Source organism: Fundulus heteroclitus, chromosome 7 (assembly GCF_011125445.2).
Source record: "Fundulus heteroclitus isolate FHET01 chromosome 7, MU-UCD_Fhet_4.1, whole genome shotgun sequence".
NCBI classification, from domain to species: Eukaryota; Metazoa; Chordata; class Actinopteri; order Cyprinodontiformes; family Fundulidae; genus Fundulus; species Fundulus heteroclitus.
Window position 1 is genome coordinate 43,139,644 of NC_046367.1, and position 16,577 is coordinate 43,156,220.

The 16,577-nt window shown below is 44.2% G+C and overlaps 1 protein-coding gene across 13 annotated transcripts in view; it reads left to right on the forward strand.

Annotated features, from left to right (window-relative positions):
• tns1b (tensin 1b) overlaps positions 1-16,577 on the forward strand; it is a 192,158-nt gene that overhangs the window by 122,857 nt on the left and 52,724 nt on the right. For 12 of the 13 annotated variants that reach the window (XM_036139696.1, XM_036139691.1, XM_036139694.1 and 9 more), the window contains 2 exons: positions 5,662-5,703; positions 14,512-14,561. In XM_036139696.1, coding sequence (XP_035995589.1) covers positions 5,662-5,703; positions 14,512-14,561 — 92 coding nt within the window. Of the gene's footprint in view, positions 1-5,661; positions 5,704-7,866; positions 8,172-14,511; positions 14,562-16,577 lie in introns of those variants that run through there. The other variant, XM_036139700.1, reaches the window with a different exon arrangement.

The following is a 16,577-nucleotide window of genomic DNA, read 5'->3' on the forward strand; positions in this document are numbered from 1 at the left end:
CGGCAGAACTTCACTTCTCCACAACAAGCGGATCCCTCAGTGAGCGGGAACGCGTCGTTGTGGGTTTGACGTCAGGTACAACCAGACGTTTGGCTTCAGACCAGCAAGTTTCTTCCTGGTTTTTGCACCCGCATGTGAAGTCTGACCTGATTTCTGCAGTAAAATCACACAGCGGAGAACGCTGAGTCCCACACAAGAACTTTTAAAGAGCCCTTTAGGAGCTTTATGACTGAAAAGTAGGAGCTAAAGCAAGTTAAGTCTAGTGAATGACTTGTTTAATGTAACTTTGTGAGTTGTTGGTTTTGGCCTTGGTGTAAAACTGCAGGGTTTTTACAGCTTCAGCTCCTCAAACTTCAGCACCTTCTGACGGAGCACAGCCAGCTCCACAGCTATCGACGAAAGGTTAACCAACAAATAAAATCCATGTTTTCTTAAGTAGAACATCATGAAATCATCCCTCTAATGGCCAGAAAGGGGTGGTTGCTGTTGATGCAGCAGTTATTTTCTTACATTAAATTGCTTCTGGGGAACATGTCGTTTAACTTTATGCAGCATCTGGATGCTGCTGTGAGCTGGATTCTTCCATCTCCCTCAGATCCACACCGGGTTCTCTGGTTTTAAAGCGCTTTTCCACTCTGTTTCCCTACATGATAAGTTTTTAATCCTGCTTTTAGGTTTTAATGGGGTTTTTGTTGTTGTATATTTGACACTTTTGTTGATCTTGTTTGTATTTATAGGCAGACATGTTCACGTCATTATTTGCAAATCCAAGACCAGACTCACGTCTTTCAGGTCCAAAGTCTTAGAGAGGAAAGTCCAAAGATTTTCTCATCAAATCTAGATGGTCTAGGTCACCTCTAACTCTGCATCGCAGTAGGTCAGGAATCCAGACCTGGACTTTTAGTCCTCAGGCCTAAATTTGTACATTTAATAATTCGCTTTCAACCTCATCCTATCTCAGTATTTCTCAACTGTTATCCTTGTATTATATGAAGAAAAAAAATCGAATCAAATGCTTATATTTCTAAAACCCTACTAGAAATATAAGCATTTATGCTCTAAGAAAGATGATAGAGATTAAAACCATGATGAAATTTGAAAAGGTTGGAAAAGGTTTTACATTGAGAAATCATTTTCCAAATCCACATTTATAACATTTGTGCTCAATTCTAAACAGTAAAAAGGTCCAAATTTAAGGTACAAAGTGAAACATGATGCATCAGGGTGTAGTGAGTAAATGGATGCTAAACCTCTGAATGAGCAAAGGAGGAAGTGCTTTTATTTGGATATTTTCAGTGACCTCGTGAGTTAGCGGTTAGCTTAGCAGCGAGGGAAAGTTGGAGGTAAATGAAATTAATTTTGTTCTGAAATGATCTGAAATAATTTTATCCAGTTTTCAGTTGGAGAGACGTTTAGGTGATTGTTATCATGACGCTGCAGCTAACATCAACAGATTGTTAGCCATTAGCATCCCATAATAATCCACCATCGTCACTGACTGATGATGCAAACTCATCCTTTAACAGTAAAACCTGCAGGAGCCGCAGTCAGGAGCTCACAGACCGACTTCTTCATTTCATCAGATAAAAACTACTAAAAAGCCTCGAGTCTCAGACCACGAGTCCAAGTCGAGTCTCAAGTCTTTGATGTTAGCAACTTTGGTGCGACTTGAGTCGCCATCTTTGATTTATAGATCTTATTAAAAAAGATTGTTTTTATTATAATCTAAAATGTAAATATTTAAAATTTAATTTCCTAAATTGAGCTGCTACCCCCGCGACCCGACCACGTATAAGCGAAAGAAGATGGATGGATGGATGGATGGAGTGTGTCAAAAAGCAAACTGAAGCCCTGAATCAGCAAATACTTCCTGAAAATGTAAAAATTATATAAATGAGAGGTTTACTGTTTTATTCACACTGACCGTTTAAACCTTTCTGAAGACATCTTGTTTAGTAATTACAACATATAATAATTTATTAGTCATTAAAAGGTTTTAATAATAATTTCTCATGCCTGTATCCCTCTTATCCCTTTAATGCTATTTATTTATATATTTATTTATTTCAGCTCCAGCCTCCATTAAATCCATCATCAACTCTGTTCTGCTTCAAATCTGGATCGTTACCTTTAACTTCACTGTAAGCAACATTAGAAGATGTTTTTGTTTTTTTACACTGAATACATTTTAAAGTTGCGTCACATTAAGCTGAACTTAAGCTTGCTGGTTCTGGGCGGAGAAGCGATGCAAAGATTAGCTTTTCGGACTCATCTACTGAAACCCAGCAGGTTTTCTCAGGTCTCGGCACCAACGGGCGCAGACTCACACCGACCATCTGGCTGCAATCAGGCAAACAGGAAACGCACGTTAAAATACATCACTGTGAGAACTGGTTGTGTGTTGTTTTTCCTGCATGTACGCACAATAGACTGTATTTGTGTGAAAATGCCTGTGGCTGCAAACTTTGGCCCCGCGGCCAATCCACAGTCTGCATTTAGCAGCGGCGGCCTGTTGTTTCCTCCTCGGATTCCTGGATGCAGGCTTGGATGGCAGGTAGTTTTCCAGGGCTGGAGCTTTTCAGCTGATGAGACGAAGATCTCCTGCACTCTCCCTGGTTGGTGGTTTCATCTGGGCGTTTGGAGTGGGTATTCTCGGCCCGTGCAGACTATAATTTACCCTCTGACTCTCCACTGTTTATACTGCAGCCCGGCTCCCTGCAGAAGCAGGTCATGCTGTAGGCTTGATGCAGGACTCTACTCTGGTGTCTGGCATAATCCAAACATGAATTAAATTTTGTGGTTATCGGAACAAGAAACTCAGACTTCTGACCAAGTCTTTCGAATGAGAGGACTCCAGACGTGCTGCAGTCCAGTGCGTTCTGATCTGACCCGAGATCTGAATTCATGTATCTGTCATTAACTGGGAAAGCTTACTTTGGAGTGTAGGAGAGCATTACTATAAATGGTACTAAATGAGAGGAAGATTTTCTTGAGATTATTATATTTGTCCTTTATTTGAGCAGTTAGATAAGATTATTTGCCAGTGGAATGAGTATTTATACCCCTAAAATAAGATAATTAGATATCCCGCACTTGAAATAAGATGATGGAGATAAATTGTTCTTATTTTAAGTGCAAAAATATTGTCCCATTTGCAAATAGTCTTACTAACTATATAGCTACTTGCTCAAATCAAGGAAAAATACACTAATTTCAAGAATATTTTACATGCTTTTACCGTGATGACATTCCGACGTTACTAAAAGTAAGTAAACATTTCTTGAAATTAGTTTATTTTTCCTTGAATTGAGCAGCTGAATGACCCTATTTGCCAATGGAATGAGTATTTTTACTTCTAAAATAAGATAGTGTATATATCCTGCACTTGAAAAAAGATGATGGAGATGAGTCGTTCCTATTTTAAGTGCAAACATCTTATTTCATTGGCAGATAGTCTTATTTAGCTCCTCAAATCAAGTAAAAATACACTGATTTCAAGACAATTTCACTTACTTTTAGCTTCCTTTTTGCTGTGGATCTTTACCCTCGTGGAACTGCAGAGGGTATCGTGAAAGTACGCTTCTCCAGTCTACAGATGTTTAGTGAGATATTTGGTGGTTGGTGCTGTGGGAGTATGAGGGGGTACCTTGGAGCTTTGCATGCCCAGAGCAAGATCTGCATTCTCTGCACAAAGTCGAGCCTCATGCTAGAGCGTGTTAGACTCCACCAGGGCTGCCCCTTGTTTTGATGCTGTTTGTGGTGTTTATGGACAGGATACCAAGGCGTAGTCTTAGAGAGGAGGGTGTCTGGTTTGGGAACCTCAGGGTCTGATCTTTGCTTTTGTAGATGATGTGGTTCTGTTGCCCTGCGCCCCGACAGCTGGATGGATGGACTGAAGACATTTTCTAATTAAATCCACTATAATTAAATGTTTGTCCTGGTTCTGCATTTTGTGGAGATACTTTTAATTGTATTCGTAATAATGCATGAAAAGCCTCAAAGTAGTTCTTAAATACCCAGATTAACTTTATGCTGCAGAGCTGCTAAATCTGCTGAGATTAAGAGAGGCGAATGGCCACAATGGACCAAAGTTGAAAAAAGGTTTCTGCTCTCAACTCTTTAGCTTTTTGGGCTGTAAATGTTGACCAATTGGTCTGCAGAGGCACGTAGAAATAAAAACATAACAAAGCAGCTTCCTGTTTCCTTCCCTGTTGGCGCTTCAACTTCTCTCCTTGGTCATCATCAATGTAACGCTGCGAAACAAAACACATCTTATTTTCTCCTTTCTGTCACCAAAATATCTAAGGATGATGATGTTGCTCAGTAGTGGGAGGCGTCCAATGGTGGCCAGCCTCATTAACAGGCTCCGCCTACAGCTTCAAACTTTAAGCAATCTGCAAATCTAAAAAAAAATGCTTCTTTTTATGTTTGAAACATTGGTTTATATACAATGAGATCAACATGTAGCTGTCAGGGTTGATACTTGGACAGATGGCTTTGGCCTCATAACTGATCCAGTATTGTTATGCAGTTCGACACATGGATATTTGATCAGATCAGCCCCATCTGTAGTAAACTTAAACTTAATGGTCCTGGGCGGCTGAGTTCACCTGTGTGGATCCAGACTGACGAGTGAGAGAGGCAGTCAGTGGTGGCCAAATCCTCTGAGATCTGTTTTAGTCCAAACACCCAGAGTTGGTTAGATTTCGGGCTCTCTGGGCGCTGTAAAAAGCTGCCCACTGCTCCCTTAGGAATGATTAAATACAGAAGACACGTTAGATTGTACAATTGCAATGACAAAGATTTCTTTCTTTCTTGCGTGACGAGCCGAGAAACCCAAATTTCCACCAGGTTAGGTCAGAAAGAGGTGGTGGGGGTCCATGCAACAGCCCAAATATGTTAAAGACGTGTAAACACTGCAAATTCAACAACCACCCAAATATTTCAACCAAGCAGCCCCTTTTGTACACTTTGTGATGCTGAATCCAATATTAACAGGGAGCTTTAACAGATTTAAGAAGCTCAAACAATTCTCTTCCAGATCACTTTTCCCTGAAATTATCTATTTTTTTTTCTTTTCCAACATAATTAACGTCCAACACCGTCTGCAGGTCTTGTTCAGATCTAATGACTGGTGTCCTGCATCTTTGACGTTAATAACTGGATTTAAACCTGCAGCAAACCTCCTGTGTGGCCAGTTTGGACGAGAGAATGATGCTTTCAGTTGCTTTTCCTTTTCGCTTCTTAGCAGATGAATCTTGCACAGGTCTGACTTGTAACACCCACACCGTGACCTTTGCGTTCATCTGTCCCACCTGGTTTCTGTCTCAGCGCGTCCCTGATGTCCACCTACTCCCCTCTCGCCATCCATTGCTGTATAAGGCAGTGAAACTGTGGCCAGACCCTCTGGGTTTGGCTCGTGTCTCTTCTGTGTAAATATTTGTGCAGGGGGATAATAGATGGTCCCCCGCACTCAGAGCTGGAGTCCTGGTTCCCTTTGGACCACATTAGGACTAAAGCTGGCTCCTAAGGGGCCTTAATTATAACTTCTATGAAGTTTATAACACATGACCTGAAATGAGCTGATGTGAAGGTGATGTGTGGAGATATGAAGGCCATTTAGGGAACTGATGATCTTGTCTCTTTGTCGTTTCTGAACAGGCACCAGGCGGTAACCTCGCTCTCAAACATGTAGACACCATGGTGAGTCTCAGCCGCCGCCTTTATCACTTTTCTTATTGTTGATGCTTTAATCCAGCAGTGTCCTTTACTTGGATTAGACTGTCCATGAATCCATTAATAAAACCTGCAGATGCTTGATGTTAAACAAGTAGGAATCATGTGTGGTTGGAGTGAAGGGTGTGATTTACATACATGTTATATACAAACATATGAAACTTTTATATTTTTTTATACCTGTTTAGTTTTTCATGATTTGAAAAAAAATATAATTACATTTTCTATTTTATGTTAGCCTTCAATATTAATTCATGTTGGGTTTTCTTTTTTGCTCTTTTATCTTTTTCCATTTGGTTTTGAAATGACCTTTTTTATTAAACAAATCCCATTTTTGTTTTGTTTAGAAAAAGTCGAATTTATTTATTTATAGTGATTTATTTTGTGAAAACAAGCTCTACGTTTCTGAAACCGAGCTCTGCAGTTTGATGCGGTTTAACATCCCGTTGTGAACTCATGATGGGACATTTTTATTACAGTTGTACTGTCTCTCTTATCTTTATTAAACTGGACATATGTGGCGGATTAACTTAAAGGAGCAATAAGGGATGTTTCACCACTAGGTGGGGCTTGATTACTGCCTGTAGATAAAAACAAGATGTCTGACAAGCCCCGCCTCTCTCTACCTCCACTCCAGCTGCAACCCTCCCCCCATTTCTCTTCCCCTTCTCACGTGTCGCCTTTAATGCTCATATTTGTAGAAGATAAATATGCAGCAAAACAGCCTCACCTTTCTAAGGAACACTTTTAGTGAAGAATTAAGTAACTTTGTAATGCTGTTAGCAAGAGAACATATGGATTTGCTGGGGTGCTCTTTGCCATTTTGCTTCTACCCTGCTCTGCTCTGACGGTGGTATTTTAGGGCAGGGAGGGGCAAAGCCCTGAGTGGCAGCTGTTCACGTGCACGTACATGCACGCTTGGCCAGCCTGGCTATGTAAACAAGAGACTGTAAACATTGCTCCTTTAAAAGTCCAACTTCAAAAACCTCAACCCATAAATCTAATTATTTGAGCTAAACTTACAGACACAAACGCTCTGGGGAGAACGTTTGTACTGGAGGATTGAAGGAAACTAGAACAGCTGTAATCTTAGTCTTTTCTAACTCTGAACTGAGTAACGCAGGAGTTTCTGTTACATCCTAAAATCCATGTTGACGTTCTGGCCTTGGCCCAGCGAGGCCCGGTTGTGTCGGTCCCGGACTCCACGGGTAATTCTGGGTTTCTAACATGTGAAATGCTTCAGATTGAGCTGGACGTTCAGGAGTGGCGCTCCTCCTCCTGTTGGGCCGGTTATGGCAGCACAAACATCTGTGCGTGTTTGCTTTGGACTCGCCGGGCCACACTGGCCTGTCACAGCTTCCTCTGGGCCGGGTTTCGTCTGAGAAAGGCCGGATCGAGTCCCCGACGTGGAGCTGCTTTCCAAACCAAAGTGCCCACTGTCCCACACAGACCAAAAACTCGACGGGTTTGTCTTTGTTTGTGTGTGTGTGGTCGCTTATGTCGGCATTTCCAAACTTAGCCCAGAGACGAGTGCCAGTGCACTTTCTGAAGGAGGTTATCTTCTTTTACCGCTTAAGCAGGTCCGATTCGGCGGAGAAGCCAGGGCTCACCCATGTCGGCATGAAAATCGCATCCTGAGTGTGATGAACCAAGTCTACGTGACGCTTCCCGCGTGATCACATGTCCGCTCCGTGTAGGAGACGGACTGTGCAGCTGCTGCTGACCCACCGAAGCACATTTGCTTTGTGGTCGCCCTGTGATGTCAGGCGGACGTGGCTTCGCCTCGGAGCATCAAAACATTCGTCTCATGACTCCTTTCTCTGACCCCCCCACCCCCCCTCCCCACCCACAGACAGCATAGGCGTAGAGCCCTATTTGGACCAAGCTATGAATATTTGCCTGCGAACGGCTCTCCTAAGATGACTGGTGGGTGTTTATGTGCACAAACATGCATCGACTCCCACATGTTTGTCCTGAGAGGCGGAAACGGTCGCAATTTAGATCCGTACACAGATGAGGGGGGGAGAAAAAGCCACGAGAAGAAGGCAGGCAGGGAGGGAAAAGTTGAACATCAGGGGGAGAGATGACTGGGTGGTAGGCAGAGCTGGAGGGGGGAGGGAGGCCAGAGCAGACAGAAGGAGAGAGAGGAGAACACAGGGAGGACGGAGGAGTTCGGTGGACGAGCCTGGTCCAAGAGGCAGCGGCCCGGCTGGCCAAAAATAGAGCCCTCGTTTTTCCCTTTTTTTTTTACCCCTCCCTGAACTCCTCGGCTGGCAGGGAAAAGGGAGAGGTCTCTGGGAGAAAAGTTCACTGCTGCTCACGGAGCGGGGAGAGGCAGCGGCTCTCCAGAGATGAACCGAGGAGGGTCTCTGAGGAGGCGGCTCTCCTCTCTGAGGGGGGCCTGGCGATGGAGCACGGGTCACCTTTTCAGGAAGGTAGGGTGCGGTGATGGGGACGGGGGACGGGGGGGAATCCTTGGGACGGTTTCTCTCTCCGCCGGCCAGATTTTCTTTCTCACCAGCATGTTTCCGACCCTTCCTCCATCCTTCGCTCTCTTGCTCTTTCTCAGATGGTTAATTTGTATGGCTTGCTTGTAAAGTCAACCTCCCCAGATGGTTTTCATCTTGCAGCAGGGCCTGAAGGACCCCCCCCCCTCCTCCTCCCCCAGAGGTCCGGGTCCCACCTCCACCTCCTCCGCTCTCCTTCGCAGCGCACGCTTTTAAAATGCACATGGGGCGTCTCTACCGCTGCATGGCCGGGAGGTGGATTTAACCGCCAGATATTTGGGATTTCAGGGTTTCTTCGGCTTCAGAGCATCGACGGTCTTCGCGCAGATGTCTGCTGCTTTAAACACAACTTAGAGTTTTACTACGCAAGAGCAGAGAAAGTTATGCTTAAATTTTTTTTTATGTCCTCACATGGTTGCACTTTGGTCGAAATGTTGTGACTCATAAAATGCGACGCACTCCCATTCAGAGTTGTTTAAAACCCAAATCCTAAGTCACACGGGGCCCCATCAGGGTGGTCCATTAAAGAATGATTCGGACCCAGTCGGCTCTAACCCTCTTCGTGCCTCAGGTTTATCTCAGATCCGTCGCTTGTTCATTCATCTCCGTCTTCCTCTGGTGACTTTCTGTGCTCTGGGGCTCCATCTCCCATCCTGAAATGATTACACCAGAGTGTGGGGGGGGGGGGGGGGGGGGTATTGGGTTGCTGGGGTCAGTTCGGCATCAACCTCGTGGGAACGCCGGGATGCAGGACGCGGCGACCGAGTCCGGAACGTCTAAAAGCGAGTGTTTTTGTGCTCGAGAATTTATGTCCCTACTTTCACTGCAGGAATGTTCTCATCAGAACGTCTCAGTTTTGGACCTCGCAGCTTCCCATGAATCCCCCCGAGAGATCTTCTGTCATCATCGAGCTGAAGGAATGCTCGCTCTCTTCCTGGGTTCTGCTGCATTATATCAGAATGTACTTTTGCTCTACATGCATAATGTTAAGCCCCAGCGTGGTCAGTAATAAGAACACATTTTAAAATGACAAAGATCCTGCTTCAATGCTAAAGAGTCAGCCAGTCAACCCGCTGAAGGGTCCCATGGCACCTATCAAGCTAGCTTAGTACAGCATGGGGGTTTTAATCGCTGCGGTGGGGGTGTATCGGGTTCCTGGTGGGCCGGCGGTATCGTCATGATGTGGGACTCTCTGGAGCTGCATGACTTTAATTCAAAACAGGACGGGCCTCATTTCTCCGTTGTAGAGCCGGCCTCTGCAGAAGCTTAATGTTTTCCTGTTTTACCCATGAAAACCGGTCTGGATGTGTGTTTGGAATCACTGACCAGCCGCTACACCCAACTGGGTCCAAGTTTTAAGCTTCTAGTAGTTGAAGAATTTAGATGCAGTCCTTTTATCTCCGTGCACTGCAGCAGCTCCACTGGCTGTGAAAGTGAAGCCCTGCAGCATTATGCATCCACCACCATGTTTGAAGGGTTGGGGAAGGAGAGTCAGTTGTTCAGAGGAAGAACCCGAGTGGATCCCCCAATTCTGTCGTTAGATCCGGGGTTAGGGTCCGGACCATACTCCTCGTCATTGTGACCAAGCACCTTGTGTGGGATGTTTGGAACATTTTAGGGAGTCAAACCTCATAGATGAAAGATGTTTAAGGAATTAACAATGTTAGATTAAATGTCCATGTAGTGTAATCTGGGATGAATGTTGGTGATTATTGTGATTTTTTGTTGTCTTATCAGTTTGGTGTTTTACAGAGGCTCTACTAGGGTAGCCTTGCTAGGGATGGAATGGACTCTCTTTTTTCCATCAGAACTGCCTTTATTCTTCATGATTCAAAAAGGTGTCAGAAACATTCCTCAGAGATTCTGGTCCACAAAATGGCAACAATGGCAGCACACAGATTTGTCGGCTGCACACCCAGGATGAGAATCTCCTGTTCCGCCACATCCCTAAGATGTTCTGTTGGGTAAAGATTCGGAAGCGGCCATCAGACGTTAAGTCCAATGTGGTCTTAGAGGGATGGAGATGGTCAGCAACAACAATCAGGCACAGTGAAAATGACAATGTTTTCTTTTGGTGAGAACATGAAACTTTTTGTTGTGTTTCTACTGTTTGTCTTCACCACAACAGCACGGTTTGAAAATGAGCACCAGAGTGTTACATTTTTGAAACATCCCAGTCTCAACTGTGATTATTATCTTTTTTTTTTGCGTTTCTACTGGTGTCGTGTGCACAGACATGGTAACAGGAACAGAAAAACAATCCTGGTTTTATTGTCGCGTGCACAGAGCCTCAGGTAGGCTGTGGGCTTAAAATGCTCAGCTTGTTCTAAGGGGCCCAAAATGTGGACAGAACCCCAGCAGCGTTGCACCATCACCACCGGCCTGGACTGTTGAAACTGAGAGGCACCTGGTATGGTCTTCTGCTGCTGTAGCTTTAACCCGATGGTTGTGAGCGAAACTCTGTGTAGATGAGCAGCTTGTGAGCCGCCTGGTCTGGTACCAGCCCCCATGGCACGTTCAAACTCACTCTCACCACTTTTCTTCCTCACTCTGACGCTGTTTGGCCTTGAGCAGGTTGTCTTCTTCATGTCTGGATGCCTGAAGGCACTGAGTTGCTGTCGTGTGATTGGCTCATTCCCTGCTGGTGTTAACAGGTGTTTGTACAGGTGTGCCTAATAAGGTTGCTGGTGGGTGTGTTTCTGACAGGTTCTGTATATTGGAAGTGATGTTTGTAATATATCTGTGTTTGGGTCTATTGTGTGGACTACAGCAGCATCAGGGTTCTAATGAGGGTTTTCTTTGATATGATTGGATCTCCAGAGCTGTGAAGATGTGGAACCACTTTGGTTGTTTAGATTTAGTGTTCTAGGTGAAATAATCTCTTTGTGTCGGTTTGTCCCTTTGTTTGTTACCGTGGTGCCTTGACTTTGACAGAGGGCGTAATTACTGGTTTGTCAAATCTATTTTCCCCATTATTCCCTTCTGGACTCCTCCCAAAAGTTCCAGCAGTTTTTCATTGAATTACTTTGAAGAACAAAAATGTGCTTAAAAATAACTAATATTGTAAAAAAAAAAAAAACACACCAAAAAAACAACACAATAGAAGGTGGAAAAGGTTTCATTAAGTATGGTACAGTACGATGTGCAGCATTTCAAATGCCATGAAGACGAACCAAATCTTATTTGTAGATTTTTGCCCTTTCTGCCATGCTTGCATCACTTCCATCTGCAGCAATTTTCAATAAAAAACTTCTTTTTTTCTTTCTTCCATTCAGACTGTCTCTGAAACGAGTCAGCCGACTGATAATGGTTTCTATCTGTCTGGTGGAGATGACGAAAATGTGTGACCCGTCCTCCACTTCACCCATTTTCTGAAACACCTCCGTACTCTGCTGCATCTGTAGCTCCTTTGTTGCAGCATTCTCCGTGGCGCCCACTAGTGGTGGGATGTCAGAATCTGACCCGTGACCCGAATTTTATCCCTCAAGTAGAAGCAGAAAACCTTATATTTCAAAAAAACCTGTTGGTTGGTACACTCGTAAACCTGTAATTTCTAGGTTTTGGGGGCAGCTGAGCCAGAGACCAGACCAGGGAGTTCATGATTAGGGTTATGGCAGGAAGGCCTTCCAACATCCGGGACGGCTCTGTCCATTCCCATTGATTCCATTGATTATCAAGAGGAGTAAATATCGGTTTTATCGCACCATTTCTACTCCTTTTCTTACCTGTTGTAAGCAAATCGTTGATTTTAAATGTAAATCTTCCAGGGGTATGAGATGCATCTTAAACACAGTAGCGTTTTACCTCTAATCTCTCGATGTGGAGTAATTATTGAGCTCTCGGGGAACAGACTGTCAGATTATTTGGAGGAATTAGGTGCTGTTATGAGCCTTGTTCTTGGTTTTTCCATCTGACTGAGTCTCCTCTCCCACGTCCGCCCTGAGGACAGATCGGTTTTCACTCAGATGTTCTCCTGCTGCTACAAATGAGGTCAGTTTGGTGGAAACCTGAAACAAAGAGGCTTCCCCGTCAGACAGCTGAGCTGTTGGAGGAGCAGCGAAGGTTAACGCTCCTGCAGGGAGGACGGCCGTGTGTCATGGACGATGATGTATAACCCCCCCCCCCCCCCCCCCACACCACGCTCATGTGACCTTAACACCACAGGAGAGGGCTCTCTGACTCCCCCGCCTCCCTCTTTGAGCTGCTCTGATGAGGAGTCGGACCGGACAGGTTTAATGGAGCCAAACGCAGCCCGGACCCTTCGGGGTCAAACGTCTCCGCTGGGGCCCCTCTGCTCTGCTGCATGAACACATCATGAGAATCACTGATGACATCACATAAGAGGACCCCCCCATGTTAGGGGGCATGGTGTACATTATGTCTCAGGGTGCTAATGCTCCAACAGCAGAACCGGCTCGTGTTTTCCTTCATGCTGAGGTCGTTGCTGAAGGCTGCGTCTCTGAGCAGGATCACTTCAGGGTCTCTGCACCGAGGCGACGTTCTGAGACCTCTGGGTCTCCTCAACACGAGGAGACCCAGAGAGGTCAGCGCTGGTGGGTTATTGTTTAGGACCGGTTCTGGGAGGAACTTTACTGGGAACACGGGAGCTTCCTTTATTACAGGAAAGTGCTCATTAAAGACGTCGTACAGTGTTAATAAACAAAATCCACACTCCCCCTCCTCAGGATAAAAGTCTATTCTAAAACATTTAAAGGTAAAGATACTAAAGTTCCCTTTTATTTTTTTAACTTCAGTGTAGTTTCAAACATGTTAGGCCCTAATGGGTAATAATAATAGGACCCAAACATAATAGGCTAATTAATACACTGTCCTACAACCCGTGCAATAATCCTGATGTAGTGACTTCTGCTGCTATCAACACCTGAACATAAGTCAGTACACATGTATGTATGTATGTACAAATGTATACAATGTATATGCACACATATACGCGTAGGTACGTATGTATGTAGGCGCATAGATATATGTATATATTTAAGTATATAGATATGTTTATATATATATATAGACCACTAAGAATGTAAATAAGACACCATATGCCCATTCCTATTTCCTTTTTTGTATTTTTTTGGTATTCTTTTTGATCCATTATATATATGAAGATTCACTGTATATAACTGAATGCACCTTCCCTACTCTGCACCTTCTTGTATGAGCCGATGTGACGAGTGAATTTCTCCATTGTGAGATCAATAAAGACTATCTTATCTTATCTTATCTTAGGCTCTGAACTGGAAGAAAAGTTGTTCTCTTATAACATGTTTTAATTAACGCTGTATTTATTGTATAACCTCAGTACATAATTAAGTAGCATGGAAGCCACGAGCTGCAGAGGATGTCGTTGATTTTTTCTTTATGTAGTCGTGGTTCAGTGTGTTTTAAAGGAGATGGTTTATATTGGATTCTTTATTAGATGACGTGAATGGCCGGTATCATGCATTCACTTACTGAGAAAACCTTCCTCACTGCAACAATAAACAACATTCTATGAACTATAAAACTCTCAGAACCATGGGATGGATGGATGGATGGATGGATGGATGGATGATGGACACAGCCTAGGAACAAATTTGTTGTCCAGACCACTCTGGTCTGTGTAAAAACGCAGTTTGAAATCCTGGAAAAATCTTGAATTTAACTGTTTTCCTTTAAGGTTTGAGACGTTTCTCCATTTTTAAATACTGCAGCTAATCATGGCTGCAGGTGTTGTGGGTTCATATCCCAGCTGAGCCCTTTCTGCGTGGAGTTTGCATCACCATGCAGCCGTGAGGTTTTTCTCCAGGAAGACGCAGGTTAGGTCCTGGAGCAGGAGACGTCTGAGTCTGATTTAATGTCCCACGGTGTCTTACAACCTGTCCTGCTGTCTTACCCAGGATGCTTATGTAAACTCATTCTTTTTACTGGTTCTCTAAAAACACGTTTCATTTTTGAGGCTTTTGAGGTTTTCATTTCTCCACCTAATGGTGGTGAAATCAGATTTTTACACATTTAGCTAAAATGATCCAGATAATAAGGTCTGAGCCTGAGTGATTTCACAGGTTTTCACTCATTGCTCTTGGGTGGATTTTCCAAACCGTCTGAAACGGATGAAAAGGGAAAGAAAGAAAAGAAATAAATCGTTTTTTTTATTGATCTGAAATCAATCTGTAGTGAAATAACCAGTGAAGCCAACAAGCACAGGCTGTATTAAAAACTGGACCATTCATCGGTGGAAACTGATGCCTCTTGTTCTTTTGCTCATTTCCAGGGTTCAACAAAATCCTCCAAGAGCATGGAGTCCCGGAGAAGACCGTCGAGGTTAGTTTCCTCTCCTCCTTTATTCCCACCTTCAGCTTGTCTGGCTCCATTCCTGAGATTCATTTCCTCCTGATATTTATCAGCAGAAAAGGTTTCAAACGGTTTTTATTCCTGGGATAAAAATCAGTCGTGTGAAATGTTGACACCAGTCAGAACCATTCAGAACCAGGCTGAGATGGAAAAGAACTTTTATTACCATCAGCAATCATATTTTAGGATTTTATAAATCAGTGAAGCAAAGTGTCCCTCTACAGTCAGGTCCAGTTGGGTCCTTAAAGTGGTAAATATGCAACATGTTCTGTCCAGCTGCTCTTAAAAATCATTGTCTGCTAAATACAGACCTCCAGCACCACATGCAGGAGCAGTTGTGTAGTTGGCCTGGATTTCGTTATTAGAATCAGAACTTTTAGCAGAAGAGTGGCCATCAGGGAGAGTTTTTTTTTCTGCAGCACAATGAGTCTAAAAACAGAAAATGATTCGAGAAAAACATTAACTTTATTAACCTTCGCTATATTCATAAACCCAGGTCCAAAAGTCAGCTGATCAGTACCAGATTAACTGAACCCATCATTCCTGCAGCTCTGCTTGGCAACAGAACCTCCGTTATTTTCAGTGTTGGTCTCAGTCTGGACTCTGCAGGTCCGGGTGAAGCACCTTCCATGTATTGAACAGAACAGGAGTGTGACGGGTCCGACTGAACGCCGCTGTCGCTGGTTCCTGTCGGCCCTGCCTCTTGACTTTTATGAGCCAGAAATGTGCGGACAGATCTCCTTCCAGCCGAGTGTCTCCGATCTCCTGATAACGCGTTCCCTCTTCACAGTTTGTGTCGGTCCAAATGAGATCAGCGCCGCTCTGAAATCGACCGTGCCGAGATAATTTGCCGTTGGCCGAACGGAGAGCAGCAATCGCTTCATCTGTGCAGCTGATGAGGAGCCGGCTGGCTCCGAGCCGATGGATCTGGATCTGGATCTGGAAGGAGACCAGACCGCGGTTCTGTTCTGATCGGGCCGCGCAAAGAGGCGAAAGGCACGCAGGCAGAGAGAGAAATGAGCGGGAAGAAGAGGACACCGAGGAGGAATGACGACGGATAAAAAGAATGCAACCCGGAGAAACCAGAAGATCCTGCGTTTTTCTAAAGAACCTGAACGCATCTTCCTGGAGACACTGGAGACGTGTGAAGCTTATTTATTCCCTCTGAGTCTCAGTAATGAATCATTTCCAGTAAACAGGTTGTGATTGGCTCCAGATGTACTACAGAGGTTACAGTATGTGTACAGTAAAGCTGGAGAGATCTCCTGAGGCTCCACTCAGCGCTGACGAATGTGGGAAACACGCAGCAGTCTGAGACCAGACTCCTCACCTCGCAGCTCATGTTCGGTCCGATGACTGGACTCCACACAGGTTCTGATGAAAAAAAGGTTTCGGGACGCCCCCGGGAGGAAACGTGTTTGCTCCCCATCCAAAGAGAAGACATGAATAAAGGCGGCGTCCAGCAGAAAGCTGGTTTAGCGTGGAGCAAAGATCAAACTGACGAGTTCAGAACAGCTGGATGGTCTGAAACGGTCCGATTTCAGCACGTAATCAGGCTTCAGCTGTTCAGGAGACGCTCCAGCATTTTGCAGGGGGGGAAACATTAAAAAACTATTTAATTCTCCTTCAGTTTAATGTAGAAACATATAAAACTAAAATCTCAAGATGCACAAATGATCATCCTGATCTAACAGCAGCAGATACTAAAAAATCGGCTAAATTTTGTTCTGCACGTTAAATGCATTAAATACTTGTTTATTAAAACTCAAAATGACAGTTCATGAAGATCAGGAAGAGATGCTTTGATGCATTAATGTCGATAATGTTTTTATTCCTTCATATCCAGGCGGGAACAGCCTGATCAGTGCAGAAACACACCTGCAGGCCCGTTGGGTCACGTCTGTACGGACCGAATCCAAAAGGTCTTATGCCTTTTGGACCTGTTAACCGTTGGTTTGGGGAGTTTTGACAGATTAATTTTGCTCT